This window comes from Rhinatrema bivittatum, chromosome 17 (genome assembly GCF_901001135.1).
Source record: "Rhinatrema bivittatum chromosome 17, aRhiBiv1.1, whole genome shotgun sequence".
In the NCBI taxonomy this organism is placed as follows: domain Eukaryota; kingdom Metazoa; phylum Chordata; class Amphibia; order Gymnophiona; family Rhinatrematidae; genus Rhinatrema; species Rhinatrema bivittatum.
Window position 1 is genome coordinate 6,569,132 of NC_042631.1, and position 15,966 is coordinate 6,585,097.

The 15,966-nt window shown below is 49.4% G+C and overlaps 1 protein-coding gene across 1 annotated transcript in view; it reads right to left on the reverse strand.

The window, feature by feature from the left end:
• The window catches only part of C17H11orf74 (chromosome 17 C11orf74 homolog), a 30,625-nt gene that overhangs the window by 10,303 nt on the left and 4,356 nt on the right, over positions 1–15,966 (reverse strand). The window contains exon 2 of the mRNA XM_029583052.1: positions 10,786–10,943. Within this exon, the coding sequence (XP_029438912.1) occupies positions 10,786–10,918 (133 nt within the window). The 5' untranslated portion in view covers positions 10,919–10,943. The remainder of the gene's footprint in view (positions 1–10,785; positions 10,944–15,966) is intronic.

The following is a 15,966-nucleotide window of genomic DNA, read 5'->3' on the forward strand; positions in this document are numbered from 1 at the left end:
ACAAAATCAGATTTTTATTTCTGAAGGCTTTAGGAAGATTTCTGCAGGAGCACGCTCTTCCTTCACCTTTGATTTCAGGACCAGTTACTCACTCATCCCCATAACTATCCAGATTACAAAACGGAAAGGAAAATTAGTTTCTTACCTGATAATTTTCGTTCCTGTAGTACCAAGGATCAGTCCAGGACACCTGGGTTGTGACTCCGCACCAGTAGATGGAGACAGACTAAAACTTGTGGGCGGAGCCATATATGCCCCTGTGCCAGTCACAGCCCCTCAGTCATACGTAATGTCAAAGTAGAAACCCAAGTAGGCAACCATAGCTAACTAACAAAACTTGCTAATTAACCGGAAACAATGCCAACTCCTGTAGGAACCAGACTTCCCAACCGGGAGAGCGAACAAGCAGTGAGCGTACAGAAAGAACGATGAGCGGACTCTCCGTTACTTTAGCATAGTACTGCGGGCGGGATCCTGGACTGATCCTTGGTACTACAGGAACGAAAATTATCAGGTAAGAAACTAATTTTCCTTTCCCTGTACGTACCAGGATCAGTCCAGGACACCTGGGATGTACCAGAGCCAACTTACCGAGGGTGGGAAGCAGAGAGTCCCGCTCGGAGTACCCTCTCCCCAAAACCTCCGGCCTCAGCGGCCTGAACATCCAGACGGTAATGTCGGACGAAGGTAAGCAATGACTTCCAGGTAGCCGCCCTACAAATCTCTTGAGGCGACACCTGAGAAGCCTCCGCCCAAGACGCAGCGTGAGACCTTGTCGAATGAGCCCGAAGATCCACCTGCGGAGGCTGTCCCCGTATCATGTACGCTGAGCCTATGGCCTCTTTAAGCCAACGAGCGCTCGTCGTACGAGATGCTGCAGCACCCTTCCTGGGGCCGGAAAGGAGGACAAACAGAGGATCCGCTACCCGAAAAGGATTAGTGACCTCCAGATAGCGAAGGAGGGCCCTCCGCACATCCAGCTTCCGTAAATCCCTTGATTTCGGATCCGACGACTCCCCGACCGCGAAAGCGGGAAGTTCAACGGATTGGTTCAAATGAAAGCCGAGACGACCCTAGGAAGAAAGGAAGGGACAGTCCGCAAGGAAACGCCTGTGTCGGAGATTCGCAAGAACGGCTCCCTACAGGACAATGCCAGCAATTCCGAGATACGGCGAGCCGAAGAAATCGCCACCAGAAACACGGTCTTTAACGTGAGATCTTTGACAGTAGAGCGCTGCAAAGGCTCAAACGGTGCCGAACATAAGGCCGAAAGAACCCAATTGAGATTCCAAACCGGACAGGGAGGACGCAAAGGAGGACGGAGATGTTTAGCCCCCTTCAGGAAACGGGCTATATCCGGGTGAAGAGTCAGGAAGGATCCACCGACCTTCCCCCGCAAACAACCAAGTGCCGCCACTTGGACCCGTAGGGAACTGCACGCCAATCCTCTGGCCAGTCCCGCCTGGAGGAAAGCCAGAATATCAGGGACCACCACGGTAGGGGAGATCCAAACCTCGCGTCACACACCAATCCTCAAAAACTTCCCATACCCTGACCTAGGCCAGGGACATAGACTGCTTCCGGGATCTCAGTAGCGTAGCAATAACCGCGTCTGCGTAACCTTTTCTCTTCAACCGAGTCCTCTCAAAATCATGCTGCGAGACAGAAGTGATCCGCATCCTCCAAACAGACGGGGCCCTGATGAAGCAGCCCCGCGAATCCCCGAAGACGAGGGGAAGCCGCCACCGACAACTGAATGAGGTCTGCGAACCATGGACGGCGTGGCCACTCCGGTGCCACCATGACCACGTTGGACGGGTGCAATTTTATGCGCCGCAGAATCTTGCCGATCATTGGCCATGGGGGAAACACCTACAGCAGCACATCCGTCGGCCAAGGAAGCACCAACGCATCGACGCCCTCTGCTCCCGTCTCTCGACGCCGACTTTAAAAAACGCGGAGCCTTCGCGTTGTGCCACAGGGCCATCAGATCCATGTGGGGAACTCCCCACGTCCTGCAGATGAGGAGAAACGCTTCGTCCACCAATTCCCACTCTCCGGGATCTAGACGATGCCTGCTGAGAAAATCCGCCTGTACGTTGTCGACCCTGGTGGCGTTGTCCGACAGTACCCGGACCGCCTGTCCCCGCACCAATGGTAGGAAGGCTTGGAGAGCCAGACGGACCGCTCTGGTCTCGAGGCGGTTGATGGACCACTGAGCCTGTGATTCTGACCAAAAGCCTTGTACCGACTTCCCAAGGCAAACTGCTCCCCAGCCGGGGAGACCGGCATCCGTGGTCACCACCGACCATTCTGGACCGAGAAGGGAGACGCCACAGGACAGATGACTTGGATCCAGCCACCAAAGAAGACTGGACCGTGCAGGCGAGCGAACACCCAGGGTACCAACGCGAGCGTTGAAGCCCTAGACCCCAACACCGTCAGGTAATCGCAGACTCGCGGACGGTGAAGAGACAACAGACGCCTCCCCTGAGATTGCAGCTTGCCTATCCGAACTTGAGAGAGGACTACTTTGCCCAGATCCGTGTCGAATAAGGCCCCCAGATATGCCAAGGACTGAGTGGGGTCCAAATGACCCTTGTGGCAATCGACCACCCAGCCCAGGGGCTGCAAGAGCTGGAGGACTCTGTCCACCGCCTGTCGACACTGACTCTCGGACTTCGCCCGAATCAGCCAATCGTCTAGGTAAGGATGAACCAGGAGACCTTCTCGTCGCAGCTGCGCCGCCACTACCACCATCACTTTTGTGAATGTTCGAATGTTCGAGGCACCGTTGCAAGGCCAAATGGGAGCGCCCGAAACTGGTAGAACCACAGAAACTGCTGGCACGATGGCTGAATGCCCACGTGAAGGTACGCCTCCGTGAGATCCAGGGAAGCCAGAAATTCGCCCGGACGCACCGAAGCGATAACTGACCGAATCGTTTCCATTTTGAAGTGGGGAACTTGAAGACATCTGTGTACTCCTGTCAGGTCCAGAATTGGCCTTGAAGAGTCGTCCTTCTTGGGAACCACGAAGTAAATGGAGTAACGGCCCGTGCCGCGCCGATCGACAGGGACGGGGGACATAGCCCCCAAGCTTTCCAGCCGACGGATGGTGTCCAACACCGCCGCCCTCTTCCCGGAGGCCTTGCCAGGCGAGACCAGGAAGTTGTCCGCTGGGATGCGAGCAAAATCTAACTCGTAGCCGCGTCTTATCACGTTGAGGACCCACTGATCCGACGTCACCTTGGTCCATTACCGGCCGGACTTCATTGGGAGGGCTTGGACCCCGCACCCACCAGGGCTCCAGCTTGCCTCCCGTAACGTTTCCCACGAAAGGACTGCTGCCACTGAGTGTTCCGGGAAGGAGATGCCTATACGAAGGTCCGTCGGATCTGTGAGGGCGCGATTTCCTGGGCCTCCGAAACCGGGACCTGGCCGGAAAAGAGGACCGCACTCTGGTCCTATCCTCGGGCAGCTTGAATGCCCTGTTCTCTCCCAGAGAAATCATCAAATCATCCAACTCCTTACCGAACAACAACTTCCCCTTGAAAGGTAACGAACCCAGATGGGCCTTGGAAGAGTCAACCGCCGCCCAGTTGCGCAGCCACAGGAAACGGCGCGCCGAAACTGCTGCCACCATGGACCTAGCCGAGGTGCGCAGAAGGTCGTGGAGGGCGTCAGCTCCATAAGCTATTGCCGCCTCCCAACTATCAGCCTGAGACGTCTCTTCTGCAGAGAGGCCCGCATTCGCCTGAAGGACCTGGGCCCAGCGTAAATAGCTCGCACGGCGAAGTTAGTGCAGATTGCGGCCCGCACCCCTAGGGCGGATAATATATCCTCTTGAGCTGCACCTCTAGCTTCCTGTATTGTATATCCCGAAGGGCCGCCGTCCCCGTGACCGGGATAGTGGACCTTTTCGTCACCGCGGAGACCGCTGAATCCACATTTGGAAGTAGAAGAAGCTCCAGCGCCTCCTCCGGGAGCGGGTAGAGCTTATCCATGGCTTTGCTGACTTTCAACCCTAACTACGGGGTATCCCACTCCCGGAAAAAATATATATATCCGAAGAAAAAATGAAAAGGAAAAACCACCGCCGGTCCCGTGAGACCTAGCAGAACTGGATCCATATTGGCCTCCTGGCGGACCACCACGGGTGGAGCCTCTATCCCCAGCTCCTGGAGGATGGCCGGGATGAGTGGCGATAGCTGCTCTCTGCGGAACAGGCGGACTACCTTGGGGACATCCCCGTCCGCCGCCTGTGTGCCTTTTCCCGCGACAGGCTGGGCAGCGTCATCCGCCCCCGTCGCCTCGGCCCCCCTCGGGGGCTCTTCGGGATCAGCAGTATCCACCGTGGAGGAATCTTCGGAATCTGACTCCTGAGGTACGCCCCAGGGCCGCTGTTTCCCTCGTGAGGGCTCCCGGGCGCGCACCGCGGTCTTTTTTTTTGCCTTGTGCTTACTTGGTGGGGCCTGGTGGGGGCCCTCCTCAGAGCCCCCCCCTCGGGAGCGCGTGCTACGCTTGTATATAAGTACCTTGCGCAGCAAAACCGCGAAAATCCTCCGAAAACGAACCTGAGTCAGACGAATCGGCCCCGGAATCCCCCCGGGGCCGAAGCCCCTCCGCGACGACCCCTCCCGCCGCGCCCCGCTGTGGGGATAACACGGGAGGTAGAGCGGAATCGCCAGCCGCGGACCGCGTGAATTCCCTGCCGGTGGCCAAAATGGCCGCCACTCCCACGTGAGCGGGAACATGTCCTGAGGCCTATCTAATTGGCCTACCCCTCGCGGCGGCGAACGCGCGCTCCGGGCCCGAGCCCCTCGCGATGCCCCGGACGTTCCTTCACCGCCCGGGACGCAGGCCGAGCAGAGGCCCTCCCGGGACCAACGCGCGAGCGCCGATCCGCAGGCCTTAGAGGGAGAACCGCGAATGCGCGCTCCAGGCCCGAGCCCCTCGCGATGCCCCGGACGTTCCTTCACCGCCCGGGACGCAGGCCGAGCAGAGGCCCTCTCGGGACCAACGCGCGCGCGCCGATCCGCAGGCCTTAGAGGGAGAACCGCGCGGCATGCCGGCGACTGCGAGAAGACAAAAACTGAGGCGCGCGTCAAATTAATAAAAAACGAATTCGGCGACCTTCCCCCCTGCCAGCGGCGCCCCCCCGCGTGAAAAACGAAGGATCAGCGACGCCTAAGCAACGGAAAGCCGGCCGCAACAAAATAAAAACAGAAACAAATTTTTTTTTTTTTTTTTTTTTTAAACGCTGACGCTGGCCGCTGTCCCGGGTCCTGGAGCCCTAGTCCTGCAGGGGTGAGTGAACCGGGCTCCCCGGTGTCACCCCTGACGCTGCCACTAGACCAGCCGGGTCCTCGACCCTGGCAGCGGCCTCAACCGGGGGAGGGTAGTCCCCTCAGGACCTCTCAACCCCCCTGGGAGGCAGGGCACCCGGGACGAAGGATTAAAAGAAAAACAAAACCCCAATTTAGCATAAAACAACTAGGCCTAACAAAAAACTAGCCCAAAATTCAAAACCTGACTAACCACCAGAATCAGGTCAGACAGGACTGTGACCAGACCTGCACCATCTACTGGAGACAGAGTAAGACTGAGGGGCTGTGACTGGCACAGGGGCATATATGGCTCCGCCCACAAGTTTTAGTCTGTCTCCATCTACTGGTGCGGAGTCACAACCCAGGTGTCCTGGACTGATCCTGGTACGTACAGGGAAAGATGTGTTCCTGAGATCACATATTGTAACAGAGAACATGACGGCAGATAAAGACCTAAACGGCCCATCCAGTCTGCCCAGCTAAGAGTTGTCCATTTGAGGCAGATGTGCATATAAGTTCCCATCTGCAACCCAACACCAGAGGCATTAGAGAAGCAGACTCAGAAAGGTACTTTCTTATTATCCTTCAGATATCAAATAAAAAGTTTAAGATGAAATAAGTCTCGATGGGCCAAGCTTCCATAAGGATCTTCCTCCTCTTTTATGCCTTTGGCACAAAAAAGCATCATATAACAGGACTTTTAGTGACCGGGGCTCTACGAAGAGCGATCTACAGCTGTCCAGCTGTGCAGAAAAGTCTTCCACATAACCACAAGGCAGCACTGCCAACTACGTCCAACAGGAGCACACGGTGTGGCCACATACAAAGGCTTTTCTTCCATTTGGTGTCTATGGGGAAAATGCCTGGGTCACAGGGTCCTATACTATGTCACGCTGACATGGACAATTGGTTTCTGTAATTTGGGCAACAGCCATCAATCCAGAGACTGGTGACCCCCTGCTATTCTTTGCTGGAAGGCAACAGTAATATAGCTGTGCATTTCCAGATTTTATACAAGTCTTTAGTTATGGACTAGCTGATTTGCCCCAGGATCCACACCCTGTCAGGATGGCCCCAGAGGACCATGAACTTGAATTTCTGAGCACCAGCCCTCTGTTCCAACACAAACCACGCTCGGAGATCTCAACTGAAAAGAAACAGCAGCCCGAGGCCTGTTGGAAAATATGCCATTTGAAATCCATCACGAAACTTCTTCCTTGACTATTGTATAAAGTTTTGACTTATTTTTGTTTCTCTGCGACACACAAAAACTGGATGTGCCTTGATCTCCTGGAGCTAAATATTTCCTGTTTGTTCCATTTTCTGCTCAGCTGACCATTTACAAGAAAAATATTATTCCTCCACGGCTGAGAGGCTTTGCTGCCCAGACTCTTTGTATCTGAATGTTGTGCGCATTCAGCTGGATCTCAAGGCATGTGTTCATTTCACCTGCCACAACATACAGCTTCTAGTGACAGCAATAATCATGCCAGTGGGGGCCGCAGCCTGTCCCAAGATGAAAAAAACAGGAGCCATAAAGCGAAAGGAGAAGAGACCTACAAAGCAGCAGTGTAAAAGCCCCCAGGATTCATATTTTTCAGCCGAACAGGAATGGAAGGCTTTAAAGAGTCATTCCTCCTGCATTCAGCGGCTGGAAGAACTGAAAATCAAATATTTGCTGTAAAACAGATTAGAGAAAGGGATCCAATAATCACTAGGGCTGATGGTGAGCACAATTTGTACAAAACCACTGCAGGGTCCTCCCTGCACATTTGTTTGCCCCCACTGAGTCCAAGTTAGTTAAATGTTTTATCAAAGCTCTAACATGCTGGCTAGCAATGGCCTCCAGTTAGTCCAGCTCCTAGCCGCAACTCTGCTCTTTGCTATCAGCTACTTCTTTAATACTTGTACAGCACTCAGCGGTTATGAGACACAGAGAGGGAGTTACAACAGATAAGTAAAGTCACGGAGGTCAGATTTTGTATCAAATTTCTGACTAGCAAAGCACCAGTCTGAAGGGTCCAAGGTGACCTTGAAAGCTCACACACATGATTGTGTCTTCAGCTGACTCAACACGAAGTCTCAGGGTGAACGGTGAGTGGTTCGACACGAGGGCCGAATGTCTGACGCCTCTCCTGCGGGAAGGTTGGGAAGATGATGGCTGCAGCCAAAGAGTCTAATGGCTGCTGAGATTGTGCATTCAAGGGCCACACCAGCTAAACCCAGCCTTCTAGGGGGCTAGAACAGGGAAGGAGAGCACACGTGACGCAACACTGGATAAGGAAAGGAAAAAAAAAAAGACACAGCAGATGCTGTCAAACGGACTGTGACCGAAAAGCAACCCTTCAGGGTCACAAGGGACTCAAGCAGCCCCTCCCCAGAAAGCACATAAACAGCATGCAGCCACCACCTGGGAGCAGCAACAGCTTCCTCCAAGACACACACACACAGCTGAGATCAAAACAGCCTCACTGGGGGTCTCATCGGTCTTATTAGCTGGTGCATGGAGTACGACGTCAGAAAAAGAGCAGCCAATGAGACTTGAATAGTTCCTAGGAGGGCAACTTTCAGATTTTACATCAATTTTCAGGGAAAATTATACCCTTTGAAAACTGAGTTGCCAAAAAACCTGTGCACAGCCCTGCTCCTGTGGGTCCTTCTTCCTCACACATGCATCGGTCTATGCACGTAACGGCTAAGCCCTCCCTGTGCGGAGAAGCAAGCGGAGAGCGGGCAGATTTCTGAAGGGCCCAAGCCTTCACCCTTTCAAAGCCCCTCTCTAGGAGTCTTCAGTTACGGGGCAAGTTCTTCATGCTTTCTGTGAAGAAAAGGCCACTTTTTCTAAAAGCTGGTCATTTACCTATTTATATTCCGCCTTTCGGCTCTTCAAAGCAGGTACCGTAGGTGTTTTAGGTGTTCACTCTAAGAACATCACTAAATGGCTGAAGGGGACAATTTTCAAACTGTCCATGGGAACTTCTTATGCTCCAGGAACCACGTGCATGCATTCGCCCTGTAACTTGCTGTGGGCACAGAGCACCCAGGAATATTTGCAGCTTATCATCGGAAATGAACGGACCGCCACCTCTGAATGTGGCTAAAAAGCGTGCATGTGGTGGAACAATGCTTTGACCTTTAAGCCAGTTTATGCTGGGAAATGGCTATTTTACCCAGGGCTATCAAAATTGCCCTCAAAGCGTCCTCTTTAGTGATCTGTAAAGCAGCATCATGCGAGCGTGCATCAAACTCCTTCCACCATCAGGATGGCCACGACTAAGCTGGGAGGGGGCGGATTTTGATCCCAGGACTCAGCTGCACCTCCTGGGCACTCTTTGGTGTGACGCTGCCATGTTGCATTCAGCTTCCTACACGCCCTGCTTAATGCCCGCTGGGCTGCGAGTCATTGATCACTTAAAAGGAAGCTGTGGTTCTCAGAAAAACCAGGTTCTGGTATTGCTGAACGCAAGGCATTGTTTCAGAAAGGTTTCTAGGTGGTGACAATCCTTCGGGCCACACGAGGGCTTCTAGAAACTTCTGCACTTAATATACAGTCGTACGGGAATTAAGTCATCTTTCAAGAGTTTCCAAAACAAACTAAGCAAGGGAAGGGAGCGTTTTATTGTGCTGCGTTTGGGGTGAATGCACTGATTGTGTTATGTGATGCAAAATAACTCTGCAGGGAGCAGAAGTAAAAGTAACATTCAGAACCTGTTTTGTTTTACTTTTTTCTGTTAAAATTCTTCCATTATTACTGCTACTGGTCTTCCACCATCCGCAATCTCTCCACCTCATGCAGACTGGATAATTCTTGCTACACAAGAACATAAGAACATAAGAAATTGCCATGCTGGGTCAGACCAAGGGTCCATCAAGCCCAGCATCCTGTTTCCAACAGAGGCCAAACCAGGCCACAAGAACCTGGTTTGGCCCAAACACTAAGCAGATCCCACGCTACTGGTGCAATTAATAGCAGTGGCTATTCCCTAAGTAAACTTGATTAATAGCCGTTAATGGACTTCTCCCCCAAGAACTTATCCAAGACTTTTTTGAACCCAGCTACACTAACTGCACTAACCACATCCTCTGGCAACTTAGTAGCCAACTTACACCCATGTTTTGACTCTGACACCTGGGAATAGTAAGTAGTGCTTTCAAATACATTTTATTTTATCACATTTGCACTGTGCTATAACAAATATTCCAAAACGTAATAAAAATAGTTGACACTTGAAAGAATGGACTACATTTAGATGTCAAAACAAAAGATGACATGAATAAAGCAGCACTTCTAAAGCAAATTTTGTCAGAGTTGAAAGGTAGTCAGCAGGTTGGCAGCAGATGTTCGGTCGGCACTGCTGCTTTGCTTCCAAGCCAGCAAGGAGTTTATTGTAAAATCATTCTCCTCTCTCCTCCATGGCTGAGAACGTTTTTGGGGACAATCTGCCAGTGACGGACGTCATAGGCCCCTTGGTCATGCAAGTTGCCCACAGACCCTCTCACTTAGTCATTATCACTGTTCAGTGAGCAGCAGTGATCAAAAGAGAAATTAAAATGTTAGAAATTATTCAGAAAGGGCATGGAAAATAAATGCACTTCTGGTCGCACCATCTCAAGAAAGCTATAGCGGAAGTACAGAGAAAGGCAACAAAAAATGATGGGATGGATCCTCTGTGAGGAAAGGCTGAACAGAAGCAAATGATAAAAAGAGGTCTGAGAGAGGTTTACAAAATCATTAATGGGAGGGCACGGTTATTTACCTTTTCAAACAATGCTAGTGCTAGGGGTCATTCTACGAAACTTATCAGGGAAAGTAGTTTCACTCAATGTGCAATCAAGCTGTGGAGATGCGGTCACGGCACCCAGCCCAGCGAGGTTTATAACGGGGAAAAGTCCATAAACCATTATCAGCCAGGAAGATTTCTGAATCCTACCGCTTATCCCTGGGAGGAGCAACAGAGAACGGATCCACTCTGGGATCTTCCTAGTAACTCGGACTGGCGCAACTTATGTTCCTTCTGGTTTTAAACAGATAAAAGAGTTTCTGAAACTGCGGTCTGCCTCATTTGAATAGCTCCCAGCAAAGTGAAGGTATTTTATTCTTTGGCTCCTGTCATATAACTAAGAATTTTCTTCTTATTTACCTGCTATTCTGGGCTTCCAGCTCTACCGGAACCAAGGCCGGGATCCAGTGCCATGAGCCTATGAGCCTTCATCCGCAACTAGCGAATCAATTTCCCAGCCTATACGATGATGCTCGGCCAAGGCCATACACCTGGGCTCCTTCCAGCTCCCTGCAATCTCGAGCCTTGAATCCAGGTACCAACATTGCACAATGAATATTGCTCCTCTGTGAACACTGCCTCCAGAACATCCCCAGCCAACTTAAGGTGCAAAAGACCTAACCCAGGTCCCTCCACATAAGCCACTGACTTGGTGGACGTGGATCCCTTCTTTACCTCTGCAAAGGTGCGTGAAGGAGCTGAAGAATTCTTCGTAAGTTTGCTCGTGGCTGTTAATGAACCTATTGAGTGCATCCTGCATGATTTCCTCCTCGTCCATGATGAATGCTCCAGACAAGCAAACAGGCATAGCTCTTGCAGCTCTCCGCAGTAATCTAAAGCAAGAAAGAAAAGGCCATAAGAACATAAGAACATGCCATGCTGGGTCAGACCAAGGGTCCATCGAGCCCAGCATCCTGTTTCCAACAGTGGCCAATCCAGGCCATAAGAACCTGGCAAGTACCCAAACACTAAGTTTATTCCATGTTACTGATGCAATTAATAGCAGTGGCTATTCCCTAAGTAAACTTGATTAATACCAGTTAATGGACTTCTCCTCCAAGAACTTATCCAAACCTTTTTTGAACCCAGCTACACTAACTGCAATAACCACATCCTCTGGCAACAAATTCCAGAGCTTTATTGTGCGTTGAGTGAAAAAGAATTTTCTCCAATTAGTCTTAAATGTGCTACTTGCTAACTTCATGCCATGCATCTAAAGTACTCTCACTGAATTAGTTGCATGGCTACAAGGTTCCTTCTCCAAAGAGCTTACAAATACAAGGTCACAGCAACAAACAAAGGTCTTCAAACTCCCAGTCCCTTGCTTTCACTAGCACTGCCCCTGCAAGTCTTTCATCCACAGTAACATTTGGGTTGGTAAAATTCAAAATAAAAATCACATAGCACAATAAACAGTGCAATAAGAACATGTGATGTAAATAAGAAGTCACAGAGGCAGCTGCTACCTAAAGTGCCCCATCGGACTCCCAGCAATTTAACTGGGTGGAACTGGAAGAAGATAAGGGGCCCAGCAAGTCCAGCCACCTTCTGATTGCCTAACCCAGGTACCCCAAGGGAAGGTGATAAACCCTGTGAACCTGTCCTGTAGCCCAGAGAGGATGATCGTCTGAAGTCCCTGGCTTAGCACTAAGATATCCACACACACCCAGAGGGCATAAAATAGAACAAGTTAAAAATAATGACTGCTTGCACTGCATCTCAGGCATTGGTTAGCCATACAAAGTCTGCTGATTTAAAAGCACTGTATGACGTGCAGATTATTAGCTGACCCTGCAAACTCGGAACTCTCCATTTAAAGTACTGATAGATAGACAGATAGATAGATGCACATATAACCACTTATTACTGCCAATAATGCGTGGGCAGAGATGAAAGCACTTGTTTTTCTGGCACCTGATTGAAAGCGTGGCACCACCAATGGAAGAGGACACAGCTAGTCAGTGTTTTGAATTTTGCTTTATCAAGCACACAGGGCCTAAAATACACAACTTTTAAACAACTGTTTCCAAAACAAGCCTCTACCATTATCCTTCCGTAAGCAGCGAGAGAGCGGATCGGGACTCAGCAGACCGTCTCGGTGGTTTAAATGCAAATTCTTGTGGTTTTGAAGAGGAAGCAATGCAATGTAAAACATTTTTTCACTACCCGTCCAGTTATATTGTCAGGATGTAAACTATTCCCTTTAGTTTCTATAAAGTCTGACCTCTCTGTCCTTAGTTAAGAATTAAAGCCTGGGATTGTATCTGCAATGTATTTCCATTGTATTGAATATACTGTGCCAGGCACTGCCCCAGATAGACACGGAAGGTGCATGCGGTCTCCAAAAAATAAATCCTTTATGTTTTCCAGTTTTATGACAGACCCCCTCCCATACCCCCCTCATACAGAGGTCAGATACTATCTACAATGCAAGCTCTCTCTTTCAGGAACTGAGAAAGGCTCAAGGGCCAGGATTAGAACTCGGGACTCATCTGGCAGCGCAAGTTCCAGCCCCAAGGTTTATTAATTCTACTCCACCGAGAGACCTGTTGAAAGGGGCTGACACTCGGAGCACTGCGGGGCTTCCTGAGCATGTCCAGAAGACATTCTGCTTCTAGAAAACCCAGCATCATTTCAAATGATGACTTTTAAAGTCTTTGTGTGCGTGTAAATGGAAAATGTACTCAGCGCAGGGGTCTCGGAGCCGAGCTGAGCCTAAAGAAATTCTAAAGGCTCTGGAATTCTTTTTGGACCAAGGATGCTGCTGCTGTCCAGAGGCTATAACCTGATCCTTGATTTTACATCAGACCTCCCTCTCTCCAAACGAGGACACCTCTGAAGCAGAGCTAAAGGCCCAGACCCTGCAGAGTCCTCAGGACTGTGATTCATTCCTACTGCCATTTTTGGAGGACCTCACGGGTTACTGCAGGAACACACAAAGCTGCAGAATCCCCCATGTTTGATCATCCACAACCAGCGGGTAACCTCAGCTGGTGCAGCGGCCGAAACAAAAATCTTTCCAGTACAAAAAGTGGCCAGAGGGGAAGAGTGAGAGGTGCTAAAACTAGGCCACAGGTCTTCATGGAGGTCCGAGGCAAAGCATAGCAAGAGATGAGCAGAAAATAACAGGCACCTGCAGTCTTATCTGCTGCCTGCATTTCTGAAAGCCCGCCTCCTGATCAAATGCTATTGCAGCTGAAAATGATTGGCTCACACGGACTCTCTTCCGCACAGGCGTCCCCGGGTTAAAAAAAAAGGAGTCCCCAGGGGGGTGCGGAGGCCTGGAGGTAAAAAGGGGGCGCCCGGGTTGGATTTTCAAAATGCATGTGCACTATTCTGCCCTGGCTTGGCCACCCACACAAATACCAGTGCAAAACCACGCGGCTGCCAATTGCCAAAACGGAAACAACACAGGCCTTTCGCTTTCAGGATCGGCCGCACTATGCATCACAAACCATGCAGACCATTCAGCACTGCCCCCTCGGGGGAGGGGTGATCTTCCGACTGCCCGCACTGGTGCAAAGCCCACAGGTATTTTTTTCCACTCGCGGACGCTGCCCCAGTTTTCAGAGGGAAAGTACCCGCCCAGCTTCACATGGAAAACTTCCCACACGTGTTTGCCCCTGCTATTGTGTGTGTGCAGTTTTCCTGAGAAAAAATAGTCGCAGACTTTAGTAAGTTCAAAAGCATGGGCGTGAGTGCAAACCCTTCACCCTGTGTGTCAGAAAGGACAACGTTCACCGTTTCACCCGTGGAAACAGCTTTCCACATCCCCCCCTCCCCCCCTCCCAACATCTACAAGCAGAAAAAGTCTGCAATGGTCTGCAAAGGAGAGGACACAGGCACCTCCCCGCTTCACCCCCCACCAACAATGTGAACACAGCGGTCATTCATGTGGGGTGCAGGGTCAGGGCGGTGAGGGAGAGCATGTCCAGGGACGAATGGGATTGCAGGATCTCATTCCCACTTTTCTCACATTTTGGTTTTATGAGATTTATTTTTTTTTTTTTGCTATTGTTTTGTCATTGCTGGTAATTTGGATTGGTTTTATTGCCTGATGCTCCACAATCACAAACACTTATTCACAGTTTTATGGTCTCAGGGGAGCTCAGTGCTACAGTTTGCATATCTTTGCTGCTCCTGGGTCTACAGAGGAAGCCACAAGTAAGAGTCTGCAAAAGTGATCCACTTATGCTTACAACCTTAAATTCCAAATGTAATTTTAGTACGCAGCTGAGCAATTTAAAACAACAGAACTTCCTCCTGTTTAATTCTCCTCTGTAGTGCAGCAGCAAACATTCATATTATCATCACATTTATTTATCACCTTACAAAAAAAATCTCAAGGCAATTTAAGAACATAAGACTTCCTGTACTGGGTCAGACCAGGGGTCCTTCAAACTCAATATCCTATTTCCAACAGTGGCCAATCCAAGTCACAAGTACCTGGCAGGATCCCAAGGGGTCGAGAGATTCCAAGCTGCTTATCCCAAGAATAAGCAGTGGATTTCTGCAACTCTATCTTAATAATGGTTCATGAACTTTTCCTCCAGGAACTTGTCCAAACCTTTTTTAAACACAGCTATACTATTAGCTTTCACCACATCCTCTGGCAACGAATTCCAGAACTTAATTATGTGCCGAGAAAAAAAAATATATTCTCTTATTAGTTTTAAATGTATTACCCAGTAACTTCATTATGTGTCCCCTGGTCTTTGTACTTTTTGAAAGAGTAAACAACTGATTAACGTTTACTCGTTCCATTCCACTCATTATTTTATAGACCTCTATCATATCTCCCCTCAGCTGTCTCTTCTCCAAGCGAAGAGTCCTAACCTCTTTAGCCTTTCCTCATAGGGGAATTGATCCATCCCCTTTATCATCTTGGTCGCCCTTCTCTGTACCTTTTCTAATTCTGCTATATCTTTCTTGAGATGTGGTGAACAGAACTGCACACAATTCTTAAGATGAGATCGTACCATGATATTCTCTGTTTTATTCTCTATTCCTTTCCTAATAATCCCTAGCATTCTGTTTGCTTTCTTGGCTGCTGCTGCACACTGAGCAGAAGATTTCAATGTATTTTCAACAATGACACCTAGATCCTTTTCCTGAGTGATGACTCCTAATGTGGAACCTTGCATTTTGTAGCTATAATTTGGGTTTCTCTTCCTTAAGTGCATCACTTTGCATTTGTCCACATTAAATTTCATTAACCATTTGATTGCCCAGTCTCCCAGTTTTGCAATGTCCTCTTGCAATTTCTCACAATCCTCTTGTGATTTAATTAACGGCTTTGAATAATTTAGTGTTGTCAACAAATCTGATCACCTCACTTGTTCCCATTTCCAGCTCATTTATAAATATATTGAAAAGCAGTGGTCCCAGAACAGATTCCTGAGGCACTCCTCTATTCCCCTTTCTCCATTGGGAAATGTAACATTTAGCCCTATTCTCTGATTTCTATCTTTTAACCAGTTGGCAATCCACAATAGGACACTGCCCCCATCCCATAACTTTTTAATTTCCTAAGTCTCTCATGAGATTTTGTCAAATACTTTCTGGAAATCCAGATATATTATATCAACTGGCTCCCCTTTATCCATGTTGATTTGTGCCCTCACGAAAATGCAGCAAATTGAGGAGGCAAGATTTCCCTCGGCTAAATCCATGTTGGCTTTGTTCCTTTAAGCTATGCTTAACTATGTGTTCAACAATTTTGTTCTATATAATAATTTCTACCATTTTGCCTGGCACGGACATCAGACTCATTGGTCTGTAGTTTCCTGAATCTCCCTGATCCCTTTTTATAAACTGGAGTTACACTAGCAAGTCCCAATAGCAGGTCTGCAATTT